General features: G+C 41.5%; 1 protein-coding gene across 1 annotated transcript in view; it reads right to left on the bottom strand.

Moving 5' to 3' along the window:
- Positions 1-4,085, bottom strand: part of LOC149234010 (protein ALTERED PHOSPHATE STARVATION RESPONSE 1-like) — a 60,934-nt gene extending 56,849 nt beyond the window's left edge. Inside the window, exon 1 of the mRNA XM_089371712.1 lies at positions 3,107-4,085. Within this exon, the coding sequence (XP_089227838.1) occupies positions 3,107-4,070 (964 nt within the window). The 5' untranslated portion in view covers positions 4,071-4,085. The remainder of the gene's footprint in view (positions 1-3,106) is intronic.
- Between the last annotated feature and the right edge of the window lie 16,161 nt (positions 4,086-20,246).

Here is a 20,246-nt window from a genome sequence, read left to right as displayed (position 1 = left end):
TTCAATTGTTATTAAAACAACAAATTGTTATCATTGAGATTGAATATGGCATGATAAAAAGTGAACTAATTGTAAATTTGCACAAAGATGTCTCTTTCAAGGCATCAAGTCAGAGGACATTTGTCAATTATAGTCACAAAGAACCAAAATAGAAGGATATGGTCTACAAACACTTCAAGGACACAACGAGAGGGGAACATGAGTTAGTGTCAGTTAATCTAAACTAGAAGAGGCCATAAGTTACCATATTTTTATATTAGATCATGCTTTTCAAAATTATTAATATATTAAGCACCTCTTATAGACATTACAATAACAAAAACTACTAAGGAATTTTGCCACTAAACATTTGTAGATTTTTTATTTTGATTTGAAACTATTTACCTTATTTGAAACTTGACAACATACAATATAATCTACCAATGTCATTTAACTATACTACCACCTCTTTATTAATATAGTTTTCTAAAAAAATAATATATAAAAAAAAAATCTTTATTTTCAAATCACTTAAAAAACAAATAAATAAAGGAAAATAAACTAATTAAAAGATAAAAATGCTCTCTTTTCCGTATATTAATTTATAACCATAAACTAAACTTTTATAAACCTACCTTAAGAGGCCTATTTTTCAACCTTTTTTTTTTAATTTCTCAACAACCTTTTATTGCAATAACATTGCAATCTTTTTATCTTAAAAAGACAATTTCATCTCAACAATTTCCGTATATATGGAATTAGAATGTTGCAATCTCATTATTTCAAAAATGCAATTTCATCACTGAAAATGAAATTGTAAGGGTTTTCATCCTCTTTTTATTAAGAACTTTGGAGTTTTACCCCTCGCTCTCAAAAGTTTATCCATTACTTTTGTTTGAATTATTTAACTTGACCTCAGCTTAGAGCCTCAATGTTTTTGCTCGTTCCTTTTCAATCTCCTTTCACGAATTCAACTTCCCCGCTTGTTCGATACTTTGGGCCTCTGGTGATGCTCAATGCACAAAGCTCCTCCCTAGTCTCTTTGGCTTAATTTCTTATGTGATCCCTCTCCTCTTATACATTGCTTCAACATCACTTGTCTTTCTTCTTGGTTAACAAACTTGGTTAATTACCCAACACTTCTCACTTCAGTTAGGGCTCAGACGATTCACTCCTCTCTTAGTTCAATGTCCCTTATGGTCACTTTGTTGGTGATTTATGGGGTATCCTCTCTACTACACTCTCCATTGGTTCTTTAGCCTCATTTCCCTTCTCTCTCTAGTACAAGGAACCTCGAGCCCTCTCGTTCTTTTTTTGTTGCAACTCCATCTAACGAGACTCATGCCCAGAGGGAAAGGATCTTGGCAAAAGAGAGGTCGTTGTGATGGCATAAGGCACTCCACCTTTGGAGCACAAACCACCGTAAAAAGCTTTGCTAGGACATATCACAACATTACTCCTTGGGTCATCCAATAGGAAATTGAGAACACTGAGGAAGAACCTCAAATAGAGTGTAGTTCATGTCGAATGATGGAGTGATGGCACAAGTGGCCAATTAGATACTAGACAAAACAACAAAGACTACAAACACAAAATAGAAGCATACAATGGATACTTATTGGCAAGTCAAAACCATTATGGGAAGGTTTTAGTTGAGCGCTCAAAGGAACAACAAAAAATTATACTTTGCTTATATGAGAACTACAAATAGATGAGGAAACGTAATAGTGAGGTAACAAAGATGACTTAAGCTTTGGTGATTTGGAATTTATTGATTCAGAAGGAAATATTAGTCCACCCATAACCATTTAAGTGAATAACTATTTTGAATGCTTAGTCAAATGGTCAAACTCTCTCATGGTTTTGCTTATTTTTGAGATCATAAATTGGAGATAAATTATAATAAACAAAACTAGTTACAATACATTAAATACTGAATATTTCTAGTCCTTTTATTTTAATTTTATATTGTTTCAATGGAAAAAAGTCAATTCTACTAACAAATCAATATACATGAACACATCATACATTTAATATCTTTTTCAAATAATCTAACACAATACCTACGTGGCCTATGAAAAAGAGTAAAAAGAAAAGGAGTAAAGAGCGGGTAAATAACGCTCCCCGTTAGAATAATTTATTTGGTGCAGTGTAATCGGAGAAATTACTTTTATCCATGGCCCTAATTTAATGCTCGGGCAGATAGAAAACAGAAAATGCGAAAACTGAAATTTGACTTCGTATGGAGTAGGTGTGTATTATGATCGAAAGAGAAAATGTAAAAACTGAATTTTGATTTATTTTTAAACTGTGGTTCATATTACTGAGTGGTTGTTACATCCAAGGGAAATATAAGGACAGTTTCATCGAAAGGGATCCTAATCCCTAGGGCGTCAAAGAGATTTAACCCCGTGACCTTCCAACTCGGAAAACACTTAGCAACTAAAACTCGACCAATTGAGCTATCCCTTGGGACTAAACTGAATTTGGACTTGTCATAGAGTAGGTGTGTATTATGATTAAAAAATCTTTTATGATAGATAGATTCATTATCAAAATTTTGGATAGAATTATTATCCCAAATAACGTTGGTCAAATCAAATATATTAAATCAACTATATTACACAATATTATTTTACACATCTTTACAAAATTGCCTATCTAGTAATAATTTCCCATAATTAATGATTAAGACACTTACCTATCTAGTAATAATTTCCCATAATTAATGATAAGACACTTCACTTGTGATGATAAGGCAACTCCTATTTCTTACCTCATAGAAAAGTTAATGCAGTGTGACATGCAAGGGGAATAGCAGTTTCCTTGCTACTAAAGTGCCAAAGTCAACTTTGAAGGAAATATAAATGCAAGGAAACTGCTATTCCTCTAACATGTCAGACTGCATTAACTTTTCTATGAGGTAAGAAATAAAAATTACCGTGATGATAATAAATAAAGCGTTCACCCAACGTCAATCATTTCAATCAGAATACACAATTTCTAATAAAAGAAAACAGATTTACAACATGAACTCTAACTCCTGAAAATTTGCACACTCAGATTGAATTTTGGTTTTTTTTTGTTGTTGTTTAATTTGCCGAAAATGCAAAGGAAATGAAAGCACCTTTATTATCGGCGAAATTGGAATAATAGTGCATGCGGTTGGCCTCGAGCATCTTGGAAACCACTTGGCCGCTCTGGGAAGCGTTGAGAAATTCATCATCGATTTGCTGTAATACCTGCAACAGTGGCTTCCCATTGCCTCTACCTCTGCTCGGGGCCACCAACAGCTGCATGTCGTTGTCCGCCTTCTGGCTGTCCACAATGGGGGTAGACTTTTGCAGTGCCTTGACCGCAGGTTTGTTGTTTACATCAGTGTCAGTGTCGGTGGCGGCATCGTCGTGGCTCTGGCCGTTGTCTTGGTCCTGATCTTGATCTTGATCGTCGTCGTGGTCCTGGTCGTGATCTTGATCTTGATCGTGGTCCTGGTCGTGGGGCTCCAGTTCATCGATGGAGGGTCGGTGCTCGTAGTAGCTGTTCTCGTCAAAGAAGTCCCACTGATTCGTCAGCGTAGGCAGCGGAGGCGGCGGGGGTTCGCTGGATAAAGGAGGCGGACGCGGAGGTGGATTAAAAGAAGTAACCGAGTGAGACACCTCCACCAGATGCTCCTCCTCCTCCTCCTCTACTTCGTCTTCTTCTCCTTCTGGAATGGAAGCACCAGCGTTTGCTTCAGGGTTTCTGTCTTCCTCCGCCTGTTGCTGTAAGGCGATGGCCGGTGCACTGGCAGAGCGCTCCAGGGGGCGAGCGGAGGGCTCATCTGGGCGCGGAGGAAGGAGTAGCGGAGGCAGGGGAGGCGCGGGAGGCAGCGGATCGCCATATATGGGGGGGACGGGGCTCAAGGATTCCTTTGACTCGCCTTGCCCGTAGTCGTTCAGCGCGGCCCCAATGTTCTTGAGCAACGTTATGGACGCCGAATGAGCGGCGGCGAAAGCATTCCGGGCCGCCACTGACTCCTTCATAAATTGTTTCCTCTCCTTTGCCTTCACCACCTCTTCCTCGCTCTCGACTTTCGACTGGTTGCTCCCCATTGAGCCCAACGATCTTCTTGCTCCTCCTGGACCTAGTGGAATCGAACTTGAAACCTTCGGGGCTCTGTGAACTGTGGGAATCGAACTTGAAACCTTCGTGGCCTCTGTGACCTGTGGGAATCGAACTTGAAACCTTCGCGGCCTCTGTGACCTGTGGGAATCGAACTTGAAACCTTCGTGGCCTCTGTTACCTGTGGGAATCGAACTCTAAACCTTCAGTCAAACACTAAACATTGTATAGGTAAAGATTGATCAGAAGTTGAATTGGGAAAAAATTATGCAGAAATTTATGTCATCGTCCGCACAGTTGGCAGAAAGGTGCCTCTTAGCGTAGGCCAGAGATAAAAGCATCGGCCATACCAGTGCTGGCAACGTCATTTCTCTTTCCTATCTCCCACGTTACAAGATTCGAACAAAAGTCGACCCAGAAAATTAATAACTTATTACAGACAAACCAGAGTTATTGTGGAGGAGGTTTATGATGACGCTGGAACTTTGGTAAATGATGTAAAATTTTGAAATATTCTAAAGTTTGCCGCGTACATTTCACTCATTATCATAATTTTTATAATAAATAAAATAATTAAAATAATATATATTTTTGGAGTAAGTTTTAAATTGTTTTTGTTTACCTATGGGTTAGTTTTTTTTTAATGTAATTGTCTACTATATATGCATTTATTTATTATAAACGATTAGTAAAGTAATACAATTTGAGTGGGCCTAATGGTTAAGAGCATGTGTTTCCTTCTAAGAGGTCACACGTTCAAAACCAGAGGGGGTAGAGTATGTATGCCTTCGTAGACTTAGCAGTGGGGTCTCACAAACCAATTTGGTGTCTGGGTGGGTCCCTTGTCCCACAAACAAGGGGGTCTCATAAACCAATTTGGTGTCTGGCTTGGCTGTGACCTAAAAATAACAATTAATAAAATAAATTATTATTATTTTAATAATTAAATTAACATAAATTATTTTATTATATTTATAGATCGATAGATCATTGTTTGGTTTCAATGGACGTTAACCATCATCATTATTATCATCAACTAAAAATAATATTATATTAATTTAAAATTTATAAAATATTTGAAATTAAATTTAAAGCTAAGTTAAATAAATAATATTATATTAATTTAAAATTTATAAAATATTTGAAATTAAATTTAAAGCTAAGTTAAATATAAGATCACTTGAATTTCTTCTTAATAAGTATTTTTTTTTAAGTTAAATTATTTTTATTTATAATTTTTGCTTTTTCTTTTTTTTAAAAATTATTCAAAAAAACTCATTAATTTAAAATTTATAAAATATTTGAAATTAAATTTAAAGTTAATTTACAAAGGTTTGGTCTTGTGGTGAGTGGACAATCCACTAAGTCCGTGCTGCTGGACAAGTCACGAGTTCCTCCGTGTGCAGGTCACGAGTTCGAGTCTTAAGGACCATTTGTGAAAAAAAATATATATAAATATAAGATACCTAAATTTCTTCCTAATAAGTATTTACTTTTGAAGTTAAATTACTTTTATTTATAACTTTTCCTTTTTCGCTTTTTAAAAAACTATTCAAAGAAACTCATGGCCGCCCCTCTCCTAAAGCAAGATGCTCCTTTGCTTTCTTTTTGCTGTCCGCCTCGTCTGGGCTGGGGTCACTAGTCACTTTATGTCATAAAAGAAATGAATATTTAAAAGCGGGAACTTTAAAGAATATTTGTTAAATTCATACTTACTTTTTGGAGAGTGATAAGGCTTTTGGGAGAATGTGGTTGGTTGAAGTTCAAACCAATTTTTTTTTTTATTACCGATGATGCTGCTTTTGAGCTTTAATGATTTTTTCTGGGAGATCAAATTTATTTAATTTACTTTTTGTTTGGTAGTGAAAAATAATCATTATTGGTTATTATTTATAAAAGGTAAAATTTAAATTTATATAGTAGTAAATTTTCAATATTATAAAAAAATTAATAATTGTTTATTTTATAGGTTGTAAGAATCTAAGGAGTGATATATTTAAGAATATGAAGAAATTAGATATGTATGGGGTTTAGGTACATAATAAGGCTCAATTTTTAGCATTGTGGAAAGGTTTAGATATGGTCAAGAATAAAGACATAAGAAAGCTCATAAGGATGACGATTGTCTGAAGTTTTGGTCTTAGACAACTAACATTCACATGCATCATTGATTAGTTATGATGTCCTCCGAGAGACCACTTGGAGGTTTCAATGAATTAAACTTGTTACGTGGTATCCCTAACGCTCTCTCCTAAGCTTGTTAAGGTCAGGGTGGTGGACAGTTGGATGACACACATTGTGGGCACCATGGGATCCCAACTGGGTGTATTAATGGAGTAGGGACGTTGGCATTTCCTCTCACAGGCTTTCATAAATTCTCTGATAGGAATGTTGGTTTCGCTCCTCGAGAAGGATAATTCTATAAGAGATTTTGATATAAGAGGTGATTTGGTTTTATTGGTAACTAATGAGCACAATTATGGGAGAATAGGTGGAGAGGGTCTATTTATGTTGGCTTCATCGGATCTTTTGTCACCTCTTTTCCATTTCTCCTGGTGTTCTTCTCGCATCTGTGTGATTTTGGAGCATTTGACAATGGCATTGAAAGGGGACCAACCCTTGGAACCCAATTTGGAGCGATTGAAGAAATCACAACGTTCTTATTCAAATTGTTGATGGGTAGAATTGACATTCTATCTCGCAGGATAGACTTGTTGGAGAGCGAAAGAGAAGCAAAGGCTGCTAAGACAGAGGAAAAATTCAAAAGTCTTGAGGCAGAGGTGGATTGGATACTCATAAAGTTGGAGTTAGAATTATTGTCCAACAATGCATAACTCTCTAGTCATGGCATTCTCACGGAGGGCCAAGAACTTCTATTTGGCAAGACAAAATTTGACAACAAGGAACAACTCAAGCACTTTAGTGATGGTGCAGTGGATGCAGGAGCGTGCAAAGGAAAAACTATCTTCTAGACTGAATTTGATGAAGTGAGACCCTCAAAGCCTGATTGAATTTCCTCTAATATATGTATTGCAAGTATATATTGTTTTTGGGTTAGTTTTTTAGGATATATGGAAGGTTTCAATGTAGAATTCTAGTGCAAAGGGCCCATAGAGGAAAAAGGGCACTGCTCTAGATCTATTGGAATATGGATGCAACAAAGTTCAGAGAAGCAATTTTTATAAAATCAGATGTAAATCGCTCTAGCCAAACAATTCAATCTTTATAATAGAAAAGTAATTGTTTCGTTAAAAATAAATAAATTGCAAAGTCTGGAGGGTTAGCTCAATTCATTGAGTCCTCGTAGTTTAACGAACCTTTGCTATTGAGAGGTCACGGGTTCAATTATCTCGACACCCTCAGGTTCAAGTTCCGTGGTTGAGCTGACAGGAAGTGATCCCTTTGGGTGGATATGCCTAGTATAAATATTCCACTGAGTCGTGAACCACATTAAAAATAAAAATATAAAATAAAGAAGAAGAAGAAGAAATAAATTTATTATAATTGTTGTCGGAGATACTCTATGTTGTATTGTCCTGTTATGTTATGTTATCTAAACAAAAAAATTAAAAATAATCACATGTTAATATAAAACTAAAATAATAAAAATAAAAATTCTACATTATTATTATTATTATTTGTTGGTTAGTTAAGGTAAACTTACTCTATCAAGTTATCTGCACTTTTTGAACTCAAAGTTTATGAGAACCCATGGTATCCATATAGAATATAGCCTATTTAAAGGGAGAAATTAAACCAACTATCAAGTGTTAAGAAGGATTAAATCTCTTAAAGTGTAAATCCATGTTATTGAATGTCCTTAATTTTTTATTTTTATCTTCTATTTTTTATTTTTAACTAAAACGGTTAATATATTGATAGATCAACGGTTGGGCCGCAGCCTAATCAACCAACATTACATGGAGGCATGAATACACAAATCCATAATACGCCAAGCAGCCTTCCCTTCTTTGTTTTGAACCAAAATGACCCAGAGTGTGAAGTCGAAGTATTCGATATCTACGAAGTTTGGTCTACGCAACGCTAATTGAGCTATGGTATGGCTGTCCACACTGGTTCTTCTAAGTTTTTTATTTTTTAAACCTTGAGCCAGCATGCATCCCTCATTGGCTTTGATGTCTGCTTCCTTGTTTGAGCTGCGAAGGATGTGAAAAAAGGAGGAGGAGGTAAAATGAACCAGCAGGCCCCGCAGCCTCTGGAGAGTATTGTTGAGAGCCGGATTGCTAAAATGCTCCTCTGAGTTTAATGTTTTTATCAAGAGTTCTGAGTCCCCGAAGACCTGAAGAGCTTTGTGTCCCTGTTCCTGTGTGATCTGGCAGCCTTTAAGAAGCCCGAGAATTTCTGCCTGGTTGTTTGTGTTCTGCCCTAGTCCCCAACTGTAGCTGTCTATTCGGGAGCCGTCCTGAGAGTAGACCACACCTCCTGCACCAGAGATCCCTAGATTGCCTTTAGAGGCGCCATTGAAGAAAAATGTTACCTTTCCCTGCTTCCTCCACCAGGTTTGGAACTTTGCATCTATTGTTCTAATGCGCCAGTCAGGGTTGAATGTGGGGTGGGTAGGTGCTTTTTTACTATCCCGAATGAGAAGGGTTCCCAGCCAGTTTCGTTCCTCAGTTATGAGATTGTCATCTAAATTGTTGGGGTAGTTTCTGAGAGCTTCCATCAAGGATGCCTTAGCTCTGGCCACCACTGTCAAGGGTGAGGACTTTACATTATTGAATATGCAGTTATTTCAAGCGAGCCAGAGTTTCCAGCAAATGAACTTGGGAATGGAATGCCAGATCTGGTTCCATAGTGATTGTGCGCTAAGAGTCATAGGATACCTTGTGGTCCAGGTGGAGAAGAGGTCCACGACTATATCTTGGAGAGGGGCAGGTGCGTTGAGGCCGTGAAGGACAAGGGCCCATATCGTTTTGGCAAAGTCACAGCTTACAAAGAGGTGGTCCACGTTTTTAGGTGCGGATCTACACATGGTGCACCAATGCGGCCCTATTATGCCTCTATGGGCAAGATTCTCACCTGTCAACACTTTCCTGTGAATGAGAAGCCAAGTGAAAAAATTCACCTTGGGGATTCCATATGTGTCCCATGTACGCTACCAGATGGAAGGGTTGTGAACTTGATTTTGTGTGGGAAGCAAGGCTACAAAACCAAGCGCAGGGATGTAGACTCCAGTCTTCCCCATCTCCAAAGATCCGAGGCATGTATGTTAACAGGTGTCGAGCCCTTCAACTTGTCCAAGAGAAGGTGCTTTTGGTGAAGTAAATGTGCTGGCAGATTGGGGAGGACCCAGTCCTCCCATTTTCCTTGTCTGTCCCAGGCAGAAATGTCGGCAAGACTGAGCAGGCCGTTCTGGGAGAGCTAGTCACGAAGGTCGGCTAATTCCATTGAATGTTTTAGAGGGGGATTGCCCATGATTTTGTCTTGCCATATCAAGGTATTTGCTCCTTTTCCAGGCACTCTGTAAAGCTGGTTTTGGAAGGTGGCAAGCCCTTTTCTACATAGGTTCCACAGCGGCATGCCTTTGGGAATACTATCCACTTGGAGGTTTCTCAATGAGACTCCTTTGAAGTATTTATTCCAAAGTAATTGGCTGACTGGATGGTTTTTGTTGGAGTAGATCTGCCAAAGGATTTTGCCACCTAAGGCAATATTGGCCAGGCTAGGGTCTCTAATCTGGAGACCTCCTTCCAACTTTGGCCTTTTCACTGTGTCCCAACTGACTAAGTGGAATTTCCTCTCGTTTCCTTTGCCTCCTTGCCATAGGAAGTTTCTAAGTAGCTGTGAAATCTGATCCGTGATTGTCTTTGGAGCCAAGAGGAAAGAGGCCTGATAGGTAGGGAGGGAGGAAAGGACAGACATTATGAGGATTAGCTTGCCAGCGTAGTTGAGCCACTTCCCACCCCAAGCAATTATCTTGGTTTTGATCTTGCTGATGACTTCAGTCCAGAGTGAGGCTCGGGTAGTCCCTAGGGTTAAAGGTAGTCCCAGGTATTATATTTTGTCCCAAGAGGCATAGCTCGAAAAGTCCTGGATTCTAGCAATTCGAAGGATGGTTTGTTCCTCTGTATTCCAACTATACGCTACACTTTTTCTTTATTGATAAGTGCTCCTGAAATGATACAGAATCTTTGCAGGGTCTCATTAAATTCTTTTGCTATTTGTGTGAAAGCTCCTCCAAACAAAAGAGAATCATCTGCGAACAAGGCATGGTTGATTGATTCTATTCTGGTCGTCGGTCGTATGCCTGGGAGAGAACCTTTGTCTCTTTCCACTATTAGTTTCCTACTCAAGGTGTCTGCCATTATAATGTACAGAAAGGGTGACAGTGGGCATCCTTGCCTTATCCCCCTTGAAGCTTGGAAATAAGAGGCAGGTCGACCATTCACCAGCAGGGCTATCCAAGGTTTGTCAGTGCAGGCGTTGATCAGGTTCATAAAGGCTGGGCTTAATCCAAAGGAGATGAGGGCTTTGTAGAGAAATGATTTTTTTACTCGATCAAAAGCATTGGTCATGTCCAACTTGATCAACATCCCTTGCTCCTTCGTCCGATGGTTGGAATGCATGGTTTCCTGTACAAGTATCACATTGTCCAAAATATGCCTTCCTGCTACGATCCCTCCTTGAGAAATAAGCTTATTTAGCAGGGGCTTCATTATGTTTGCGAGCAATTTAGCAAGTATTTTGTAAGAGACGATACATAACGAAATGGGTCTAAATCTATCAAAGGTAGCCGGATTCACTTCTTTGGGTATTAAGGCAAGAAAGGTGGATTTGGTGCTGCCTCCCACTTTTGCCTTTTTCTGGAAAGCCTTTGCCATTCATAGAATTTGATGATTATCCAACAGGCTCTGTAGAAATGTGTTGAGAAACCATCTGGGTCTGGGGCTTTGTAAGGCTCCATGTCCCATATTACATTATTGATTTCTTGCTCCGTGAAGGGCTTCATAAGAATTGAGTTATTTTCCTCATTAACCAAGGAAGGGATCTCGGAGAGGAAGTCATTGGAGATCGCCTCATCTTCTATTCCATCCTATGTATATAACCGCTGGAAGTGACTTTCAACAGCTTCTTTAACTTGGGCAAAATGTTTGACGATTGTCCCTTCTGCTGAGGTTATTTCTGAAATGTGATTCCGGGAGAGGCAGGCTTTGAACTACCTGTGGAAGAAGGTTGTGTTACGGTCACTTGCTTTCAACCATAGGCTTCGGGACTTAAGCCGCCAAAATTCTTCTTCTTTTCTGAAGGAGCTGAAAGAAGCAAGTTGGGCAGCTTGTTCCTTCTCCAATTCTTGCATGGTTATATATTTGCCCTCCATCTCCAATTGTAATTCTGCTAACTATTGGACAGTTTCTTTTCTATGTGTGGTGAAAGTGTTGGGAGGCGTTTTGACCCATTCTTTCAGAGCTATTTTGGTTGATTTCAATTTTTTCTCCCATACATAACTAGGTGACCCGGTGACCACGATAGACCAGGTTTTGGTAACAACTTCCATAAACCCTTCCGACTTTATCCACAAAGGGCTGAAGCGGAACAATATAGGCCCCTGATTTTCTTCCTCATCCAATTGTAAGAGGATGGGTTTATGGTTCGAGGTGAGCTTTGGTAGGATTCTTGATGACACTATTCTCTTTTCCATCAGAAGAGTGCTCTGCACTAGGAATCTGTCTAGCCGGGCTGAGATGTGTGTTGTCCCTGTTTTGTTGTTGGTCCAAGTGTATCTCCCCTTCTTGGGTTTAAGATCAAGAAGATCCCACTGCTGAATTATGTCCTCCACAAAGGGTAACAAAGGATCTCTGCTATTATTACCCCCTCTTTTTTCTTTTGGATCTAGGATGATGTTTAGATCTCCTGCTATTACGATGTTCATAGGAGAATAGCTATCTACAAAGTCGAAGAGTGTTTGCCAACACTCTTTTTTCTCAAGGTAAAGAGTGGGAACATAAAGATTAAATAGGGCGAAAGTGAGCTTACTTGCTTTATGTCAAAGCTCGGTGTAAATCCAATGTTGAGTTTCGAAAGAAATTTCCAACTAGAACAGTTCCTCCATCCAGACTGTGGCAATTCCTCCTGAGGCTCCCCTTGCGCTTACGACCATCCCAGCTTTGGTTTTCCAGTTTGTTCTGCTTAAATCTAGAAGGGCGTCCCCTTCAATTTTTGTCTCTTGGAGCATGAGGATCTATGGGGTTTCTATTTTCATAAGATCTTTAACAGCTACTGTCTTCATGGGGTTCTCCAAGCCTCTACAATTCCAAGAGACTATACACATATTGGGGTAGTGGAGGAGAGGCCTCCCTTTGGTGGCCATGTTCTGGTATTTCAACTTATAGACATTTCTAGAGTGGATTGACTTCATTGCATTTTTTGCCTCTCTGTTTCTTCCTCTCTTGCTTCCTTGTGGGATTTCCTCCCTGTTCGCTTCGGTGGTCTTTCAAATGTCTCCTCTTCCGATGAGCCTGTCGTTTCCAAGGGATTCTTTCTTATCATGTCTGCGTAAGAGGTTGACGAAGAGCTTCTTTCTAAGGAATCAGTTTGGGCAAGGGAAGCTTTTGCGTTTCCTTCCTCGTTTAATGGAGGATCAACCTGTTGTTCTGCGTTGCTTGCTGTAACAAGGGTTTCTTCCTATGTGCTGAGGGTTGCGAAGGAGTTTGAGGGGAAGTCTGTTCTAGGGGTTGCTACCCCTTCCGGTTGTGGCTCTGTGGATGGTGCTATGGGTCCGCTTGAGCCCCTTTCCCTCTCGGTTTGCTGGGCTGCTTTGATGAGGTCGTCTTCTGCACTGTTGTCCATTGGTCTCCTTTCCTTTTCTCTACTTCTTCCTTAGTTTTCTTTTTACAGTTTCTTGCAAAGTGTCCATATCCATGGCAGTGCCTGCACTTGAAAGGAAATTGCTCATAATCGAATTCTTGCACGTGAGACCATTCTGCCACTGTTAGTTTTATGGCTTCTGGAAGCCGCCCTTCTAGGTCAACCTCGACACATATTCTGGCACAGGAGTATTGTCCCTTCCTTTCTGCTCTGTCAATGTATTTTCCAAGGATGTTTCTGATGGATTATGAGGTCTTCGGACTCCAGCAGTGCAATGGTAAATGAGGAAGGCGCACCCAGACTAGGACTACCGAGGGCACATCTTGGCCTGGCTCAAAGTCTGGTGTCCATTAATTCAGATACAGACCTTGGGGCCCATGAAGTATGGCATGTTTCTAAATATGAGGTTCCTATCTTCAATGCAGTCGAATATGAAAACAAAATAACCCTTACCAACAAAATGGCATTTTATTCCTTCTGAAACCAGCGGTCACCAGTTGCATTGCACCCACAATTTGATGGCTCTTGGTGATGGCCATAGCCCAGTGAATTGGATGATCAGTCCTCTCTCTACGATGTTCGCAACCCAACAGGTTTCTTCAGCTGGAAGAGCAACGGTCGGGATCACTTCCATCTTCTTGATGAACTTCTGCTGGGTGGTTAAGATTGGACGCTTGTTGCAGTTGCCCACCAGCTTCTTGAAGGCAAGAAGCTCAGAAGGGAGGGAGATAGGAGGCTCAGAGCCTCTCTGAAGCCATGGATGTGAGGGGGGGTTCTCAGAGGGGCGCACGGAAAGGACCACGCGCAAAAAATTAAGTTTAGTGTCAAAAAGAAAAATCTTGGCTGTTGGGTCTACACCACAATGTCCTTAAATTTTTTAATAGTTGTTGAATTGAGGCTTTTGTGATCCATATCAAGTTTATGAGAAATTTTTCAGCGTAAATCACATGATATTTCATTTGTCGACGCATTTCGAACCAACTAGTGTGGTTCATCGTCAGGACAAGTTGAAGAAACAGATCTAGATTAACATATTAAATATTTAGAGCAGAGCATCCAACAACTATATTTGCTGACCAGGTAATGGCTATATTGTCTAACGGCTAAAGTTAGACAATATAGCCGTTACCTGGTCAGGAAATATAGATGGTGGATGCTCTACTCTAACTATTTAATATCCTAATCTAGATTCAACTGCTAACGCACCCTAAAGGGACAGAGTCACTCACTATTCATATGGTGAGGGTCCTTATCAGTCGAGCCCCCTCTCCTTATTAGTCGAGTGTGCTAACGCACCCTAAAGGGTCCTTAACAGTCGAGCCCCTCCGGTCCTTATGGTCGAGTACCTAGCCGAGGAACCCCTTTCACCTACCTCAAATACTCTACCATCCTACAACTCTAGGGGCCAAGTCCCTTATTCACTCTTGACTTTCGAATTGATATCGGAAATTCTCAAATTATTCCATGCCCCCGGAGGGACAAGCGGCTTCGCACCATCGTTTTCTCATCTCAATGAATCATATAATAAGAAATTAGAAATTAGCCAATAATTCCATAGCCAATTAGTCCGGCATTTCACGGCTGGTCAGCCACCTTTCAGCAATCGCCAAGTCAACCTTCAGAAATTTCTAAGTATACCTACTAGGGGTCTAGCCCCAATGATTATTGGCCTTTCACTTTCAGTTGACCATAAACTATTAGCTTGTCAAACTAGTAGCTTACTACCTTGACTCGGTTCCCCCACCGGGCGCGGAAAGCACAGAAAATATACCAGATCCAGCTAACAACTACTTCCATACCAAAGGAACTAATGGAACTGCGCTGTGGGCATGTATCTACCATCAAGGGCCCGCCATCAGATATGACAAGGCAGCATTTCACCTCCCTCGAACACCCACACTGGTGAGCCAATCCTAGGTGATCGATTCTCCTCGGCTTCCCCGGTTGACGACGAGACTGTTTACGAGAATCATTGGTTAACAATATGATCTATTGGTAGCTGGGATCCTTGATTGGCTGACCTTCTCCCGCCATCATCCATTGGGAGACGATACCGGGTAGTGATAACAAGATTGTTGTGATGCCACCCAAAGCTTGTTACCTTTGTTTACTGCCTGAGCTTTGGATACATTAGAAGGAGGTTTTTGTTGTATAGTGTTCACATTATCCTGTGCGTATCACGTTTGTGAGTGAATTCTTGTGGTTTCCCTCTGACGGGCACACCTCCTGAATTAGCTTGCTAGTCGATGTAGTGGTCTAGGTTCAGCTCTTATTTCAGTAGGGGGGTCATTTCAATTAGAAAACCGGTTCGCAAGAGAGAAGGGAACCTAGATTGCTCCTCGTCTCTTGGGTTCTAAGAGGACCAGTAGAAGGTGAGTTGTGTTTTTTGGGGAATCAAAGTCTCTCGGTGCTACTGTCACTTCACTCCTTAGGAATCTTAGTATCAGGAAATAGAGAGTCATATAAGTCTTTAAGAGGAAAGATAAGTTAGAGTAGTTTGTAGGAAGTCAAAGAAAGAGGAGGACCGGTAGGGTGCGTAGCACGCTCGACTAATAAGGAGAGGGGCTCACCATTCCGATGGTGAGGATCTGTTCATTTCATTCATTATATATGTAATTATGCATTCATTCGTTGCTCAATATTCCAAATTTGAAAGCTAGGCTACACATAGGTATATTGAAAGCCCCCTTACAACTAATAGTAAAACCAAACCAACATCTGATTTCAAGGCTAAAGTTTATATACGTTTCAGTACTTGACCTAATAAGTGACCAGTCTGTCTCCCTGTCTCCCTATAAGTACTTGATGAACCTAGTTCAGTAGGCAAGCACTCAACCCTTGACTTGAAGGGAGTTGGTTAAGGCTCTCGTAACTGGCTCTGCCCTTTCGGTGAGGCGGGTAAAGCCGCCAAAAGCCATGCATCTAGAGATAAGGACAGGGCAAGTGATAAGGAAAGGATACAGAATATATATCCCTGACAACGACTTATTTATACTACGACTTATACGGGCTCATGATTAATACAACTGACCTTACCATAAGACAGGCTTGATTTAGTGTGAGTGTGAGTGTCTGGTAATATAAGATATAATGGGGAAAAGATCGATACTCTTATGTTCTTCTAGTCATAAGGAAGGATGGCTCACCTGACTTAGGAAGGTGAGGAAAGCTATCCACAATTTGAGATCTCTTCTTCCCTGGGGGTGAAGGATAGGCACCCACCCTACTCCTTTATCTCTGCTAGCTCAGAAGCATTAGAATTGTAGGCCCATTAGGTCCATCCAGAACAACTGCTAAACATCACCAGGAATTGGATTCTTTCCCTGGGATACTTTCTTATGGAAGGCAAGCAGCTCGAGGGAGGACTATTATAGCCTTTGTTTATATCCGGAAGTCAGCTTATGGACAGTCCCTTGACAGAGCATCCATCTACTTGAGCCCGGTTAAGTTCCAAGAGACCGCTTAAGTTTAGGCCCTTCGATTCGACTTTAGGACAGCCCACAGAATGAACGAGGAGCTACCCAGGCAGCCGACAGCACCTATACTTGGAGCTACCCGGTTTTACACTCATTTTACTTCAGGTACCCAACTAGATTAGTTTAGGTTGGGGACATATACTACTAATCTAGCTACTGTGCTTGTTGCTTCCTCTGCTTCTGGATCTATTATATAAGATGCTGCCTATGATGCTACTGGTGCTGGATATGCTGCTAGCTGTGCTTATGGGTATCGATCTTGATCTGCTGCTAGATATGCTGCTTATGCTGGTGCTTAAACTACTGATGCTGCTGCTGTTGCCCGTTGTAACAGAAACATACTGGTCATTCTTTCATATGTAATTATGCATCATTCATCAAGTGACTCGTTCTATAGGTTGCCTTCACCAGAGCAGGTAAACCTATGATACAACGACCTATAGGTAAGCCTATAGGCAAGCTTTTTCGTGTTCGTGTAGGCAAGCCCCTACAGAAAGTAAAAGGAAATCTATCCGGACACACCCCCATACGAACCTATATGATAGTATTGACCTATATTACTGATGGTGAGTAAGCCTTTAGATCTCCCTACCAGAGATGAAGAGTGACTGGAAGGAAGGTGGATATTCACTCCTAACCTAATCGATCTATTCATCTCATCTGAGCGTACGTAAGCGAAGCTATGCATTGAACATTGTACGAAGGCAGATCTAATTTCTATTTCATTCCTTTCATTTGATATTATGGGAAAATCATTTCTATTCCTTGCCCCTCCTATTTCTTCTCTGGCGGCTTCGCACCTTCTTTTATTTATCTATGAAATTATGGTAATTTATATAATTCCTTGCCCCCGGAGGGACAAGCGGCTTCGCACCTTCATTTTACTTATTGGGTGGGGGGGCAAGCCGTGACCGATCAGTGATTCTTGCCGTTACCGATCAAGAGATCTATGGTTGGTTGTCGTGACTGAAGAAAGGATGTATCTATCCAACATTGGTCGATCGAATACAAGGACGAAACTCCACTCCCACCAACTCCATAACCATCTATTAGATACGTGATACGAGGGTCATTATCCTTGATGAGTGCTTGTCACGGCAAGAAGGCGCATACCTCGGGAGGGGCATACTGAATGGCTGCCATAGTAACAAAGAAGGCTGAACGGCATACAGGCTTGTACTGATCTCGAGTGCCATACAGATGGAAGGCTCGCTCGTGACCAGATGGCAAGAACAACCGAGACAGAGAAGGCTGAACGGCATAATGGCTCGAGTGCTTGATCGAGTGCTTGAAAGCTGAACGGCATACAGACTTTAGGGGTTGGTTATGGTTCCCGTCCCACCTACCTTGCTTGATATGGTTATATGAAACTCAAGCTGGGGTAGGTGAGTTAAGGTAATAAAATAATGAAACACCCCCAAATGCCCCGTGAAGCACTTCGTGTCAAGCTTGTATCGGCATGCTCTGTTTACTATATTATGGATCGATAGAATCTCTCTTTTTCACCCCACCCATCCAGCCTTATGAATAGCATAACCTATACCATATAAGTGCAACCATCCTATAGACCATAAGACAATCTGGATGCGGTTATAGTTAGCCGAGGTCTTATCCATCAAAGGACCTTACAGACCTAGGCTGAGGAATAATACTGTGCGAACCAAACTTTAGGACTGGATAAGCTGCTGCTGTTGGATTGACTGCTGGATCAACAGAATCTGGATATGGATCATCAATAGAAACTGGGTCTTGATCTCGACAAACAACAGGTGCACAATATGGCAAACCTACAGGCTAAGCTAGAACAGTTACAGGAGCGTTTAGCCCTTGATAGCATCGGGGAAGGAGCGAAAACTGTACCTACAGGAGTAAGAACTGGAGCAGCACCGCATTGCTTGTTTCCCATGACGTGTCTGGGCACGCTCGTGGAACCGGCCACCGACCGCCTCCGACCGTGTTAAGTGGTAAGTCACACCACCACACCACCTTAACTTCACACAGGGCGTTTTTACCTGCCCCAATAGAATTCCCCTTTCGAGGGCTCATTCCACCCTTCCATTTGATGATCCCAGCCCTATAAACCTCCATCCCTGTGCCTGGGAGATGAGCTCCTACCGACAGCCAGCGTGTCGTCGTAGAATCCTGCCTTTCAAAGCATCCAAATCCTTTCGGAAAGTCAATTAGGCAAGAGATGCATGACAAGCAAGAATGTCGAGATAGGGAAACAAGCAAACTGAACTACTATTTAAGAAAGATATCAATTCCACTATGAAATACAAGCATTGAGCAGTCAATTTCACTATCATGTAAGTTATATGATAGCTAAATTATGAGGTTCTAAATAAGCAAGTGATAATTATCATGTTAGTGAAACAATAGCCAGAACATGTAATAAAGCACGAGTGAGTCTAACGAGAATAATAGCAACTAGACTAGTGAAATCACTAGTGAGTAGTGAGGGTAAGAGAGCGATACCTGCACCTACCTATAGGCCAAATTTGACAATGTAGGCACATGCTGGAATGAACTGAGTACCTACATCATAGAGGTTATCATCTTTCCTCGATCGGGGTGGAGATAGCGACACCAACTCTAACGGAAAGGGCAAAGGACAGGCCGGAAGGAAAAAGGGAGGTGGCGACGACGGTCCTAGCGAAGGAAAGATAAGGGAGGAAGTGATGCTAAGATGAATGTAGTGAAGGCAAGAGAAGAGAGGTGGTGATGCTAGGATAGACCTAGAGAAGGCAAGAGGAGAGAGGCAGAAGACATGAGAGGTGTGATGGGAGGGCGATCCCATAGCTACAGTCTATGGGATGCGACAACTGCACCTAATGCCTCATAGGAATAAGATGATGGTTGATCGCACTGGGATGTCTTCGTCTCGAGTCGAGCCCTACTTGAAACGATGACCAAGGGAAGAACTTACCATTTGGAAGGTGACCAAGGAAGGAAAGCGACCAAGAGGTGAGATGAAGGAGACAGGGGCTTCCTGAAGCAAGTATAAATAGCCGAGTCAAAGAAGGTCCGGAGGTCTTGCGCTTCTGAGGGCAAGGTGGTTGCACAAGATTGGATCCTCTGCAGAAGGGATATGCTTCTACTAATTATATACGAGCATCCACTTCGTTGAAATGAGTGAGTTTCCTCTCCCTCGTAACCTCGGTCGAGTCCCTACCGGGCCTCACCATATGATAGGAAGTCAAGGTTGAAGAACCTCCGCCACGGTCAAATGGCTAATCTCGTTTGATGCTAATGTCAAAAAGCTCCGCGTTATTGGGTGGGGGTGAGCCTGTCGAACTCTCGACTAAAGGAGAGGCCCGGTAGGACCCGTTAGGGGGCTCACTATTCATATGGTGAGGGTGAGCCTGCCGAACTCTCGACTAAAGGCCGCCATCGACTCACTATTCCGAGCACTTTGGTTTACCTATGACTGGATGGATTGACCCGATTCAAGGCCTGCATCCCGCCATCAACAGCACCTACCGCACCCAAGAAGCCTTACCACACGCCCTACCTTCAAAGCCCTTACCCTTATAGGAGTCCTACCAGGCCCAAGGAGCAAGGGTTATCGACTTCTGTGTCCTGCCCTCCTATCTTTCTTTCCCTAGGAGGGATGGTATGCGTGGATGGAAGGGTCCGTGTAGCCTCCCCGGAAATAGGTTCCCTAGTACGGAAATTACATATATAAAGAATGTCCTTATCGCTATGAACCCTCACCATATGAATAGTGAGTGACCCCTCTCCTCTCCTTATCAGTTGAGCCCCCTCTCCTTATTAGTCGAGTGTGCTAACGCACCCTAAAGGGTCCTTAACAGTCGAGCCCCTCCGGGCCTCACCATCGGAATAGTGAGTGGCTCCGCCCCTAAG

This window comes from Pinus tabuliformis, chromosome 8 (assembly GCF_031772625.1).
Source record: "Pinus tabuliformis cultivar Carrire ecotype Pingquan chromosome 8, CPIR1, whole genome shotgun sequence".
NCBI classification, from domain to species: domain Eukaryota; kingdom Viridiplantae; phylum Streptophyta; class Pinopsida; order Pinales; family Pinaceae; genus Pinus; species Pinus tabuliformis.
This window is presented reverse-complemented; position numbering and strand designations above follow the sequence as displayed.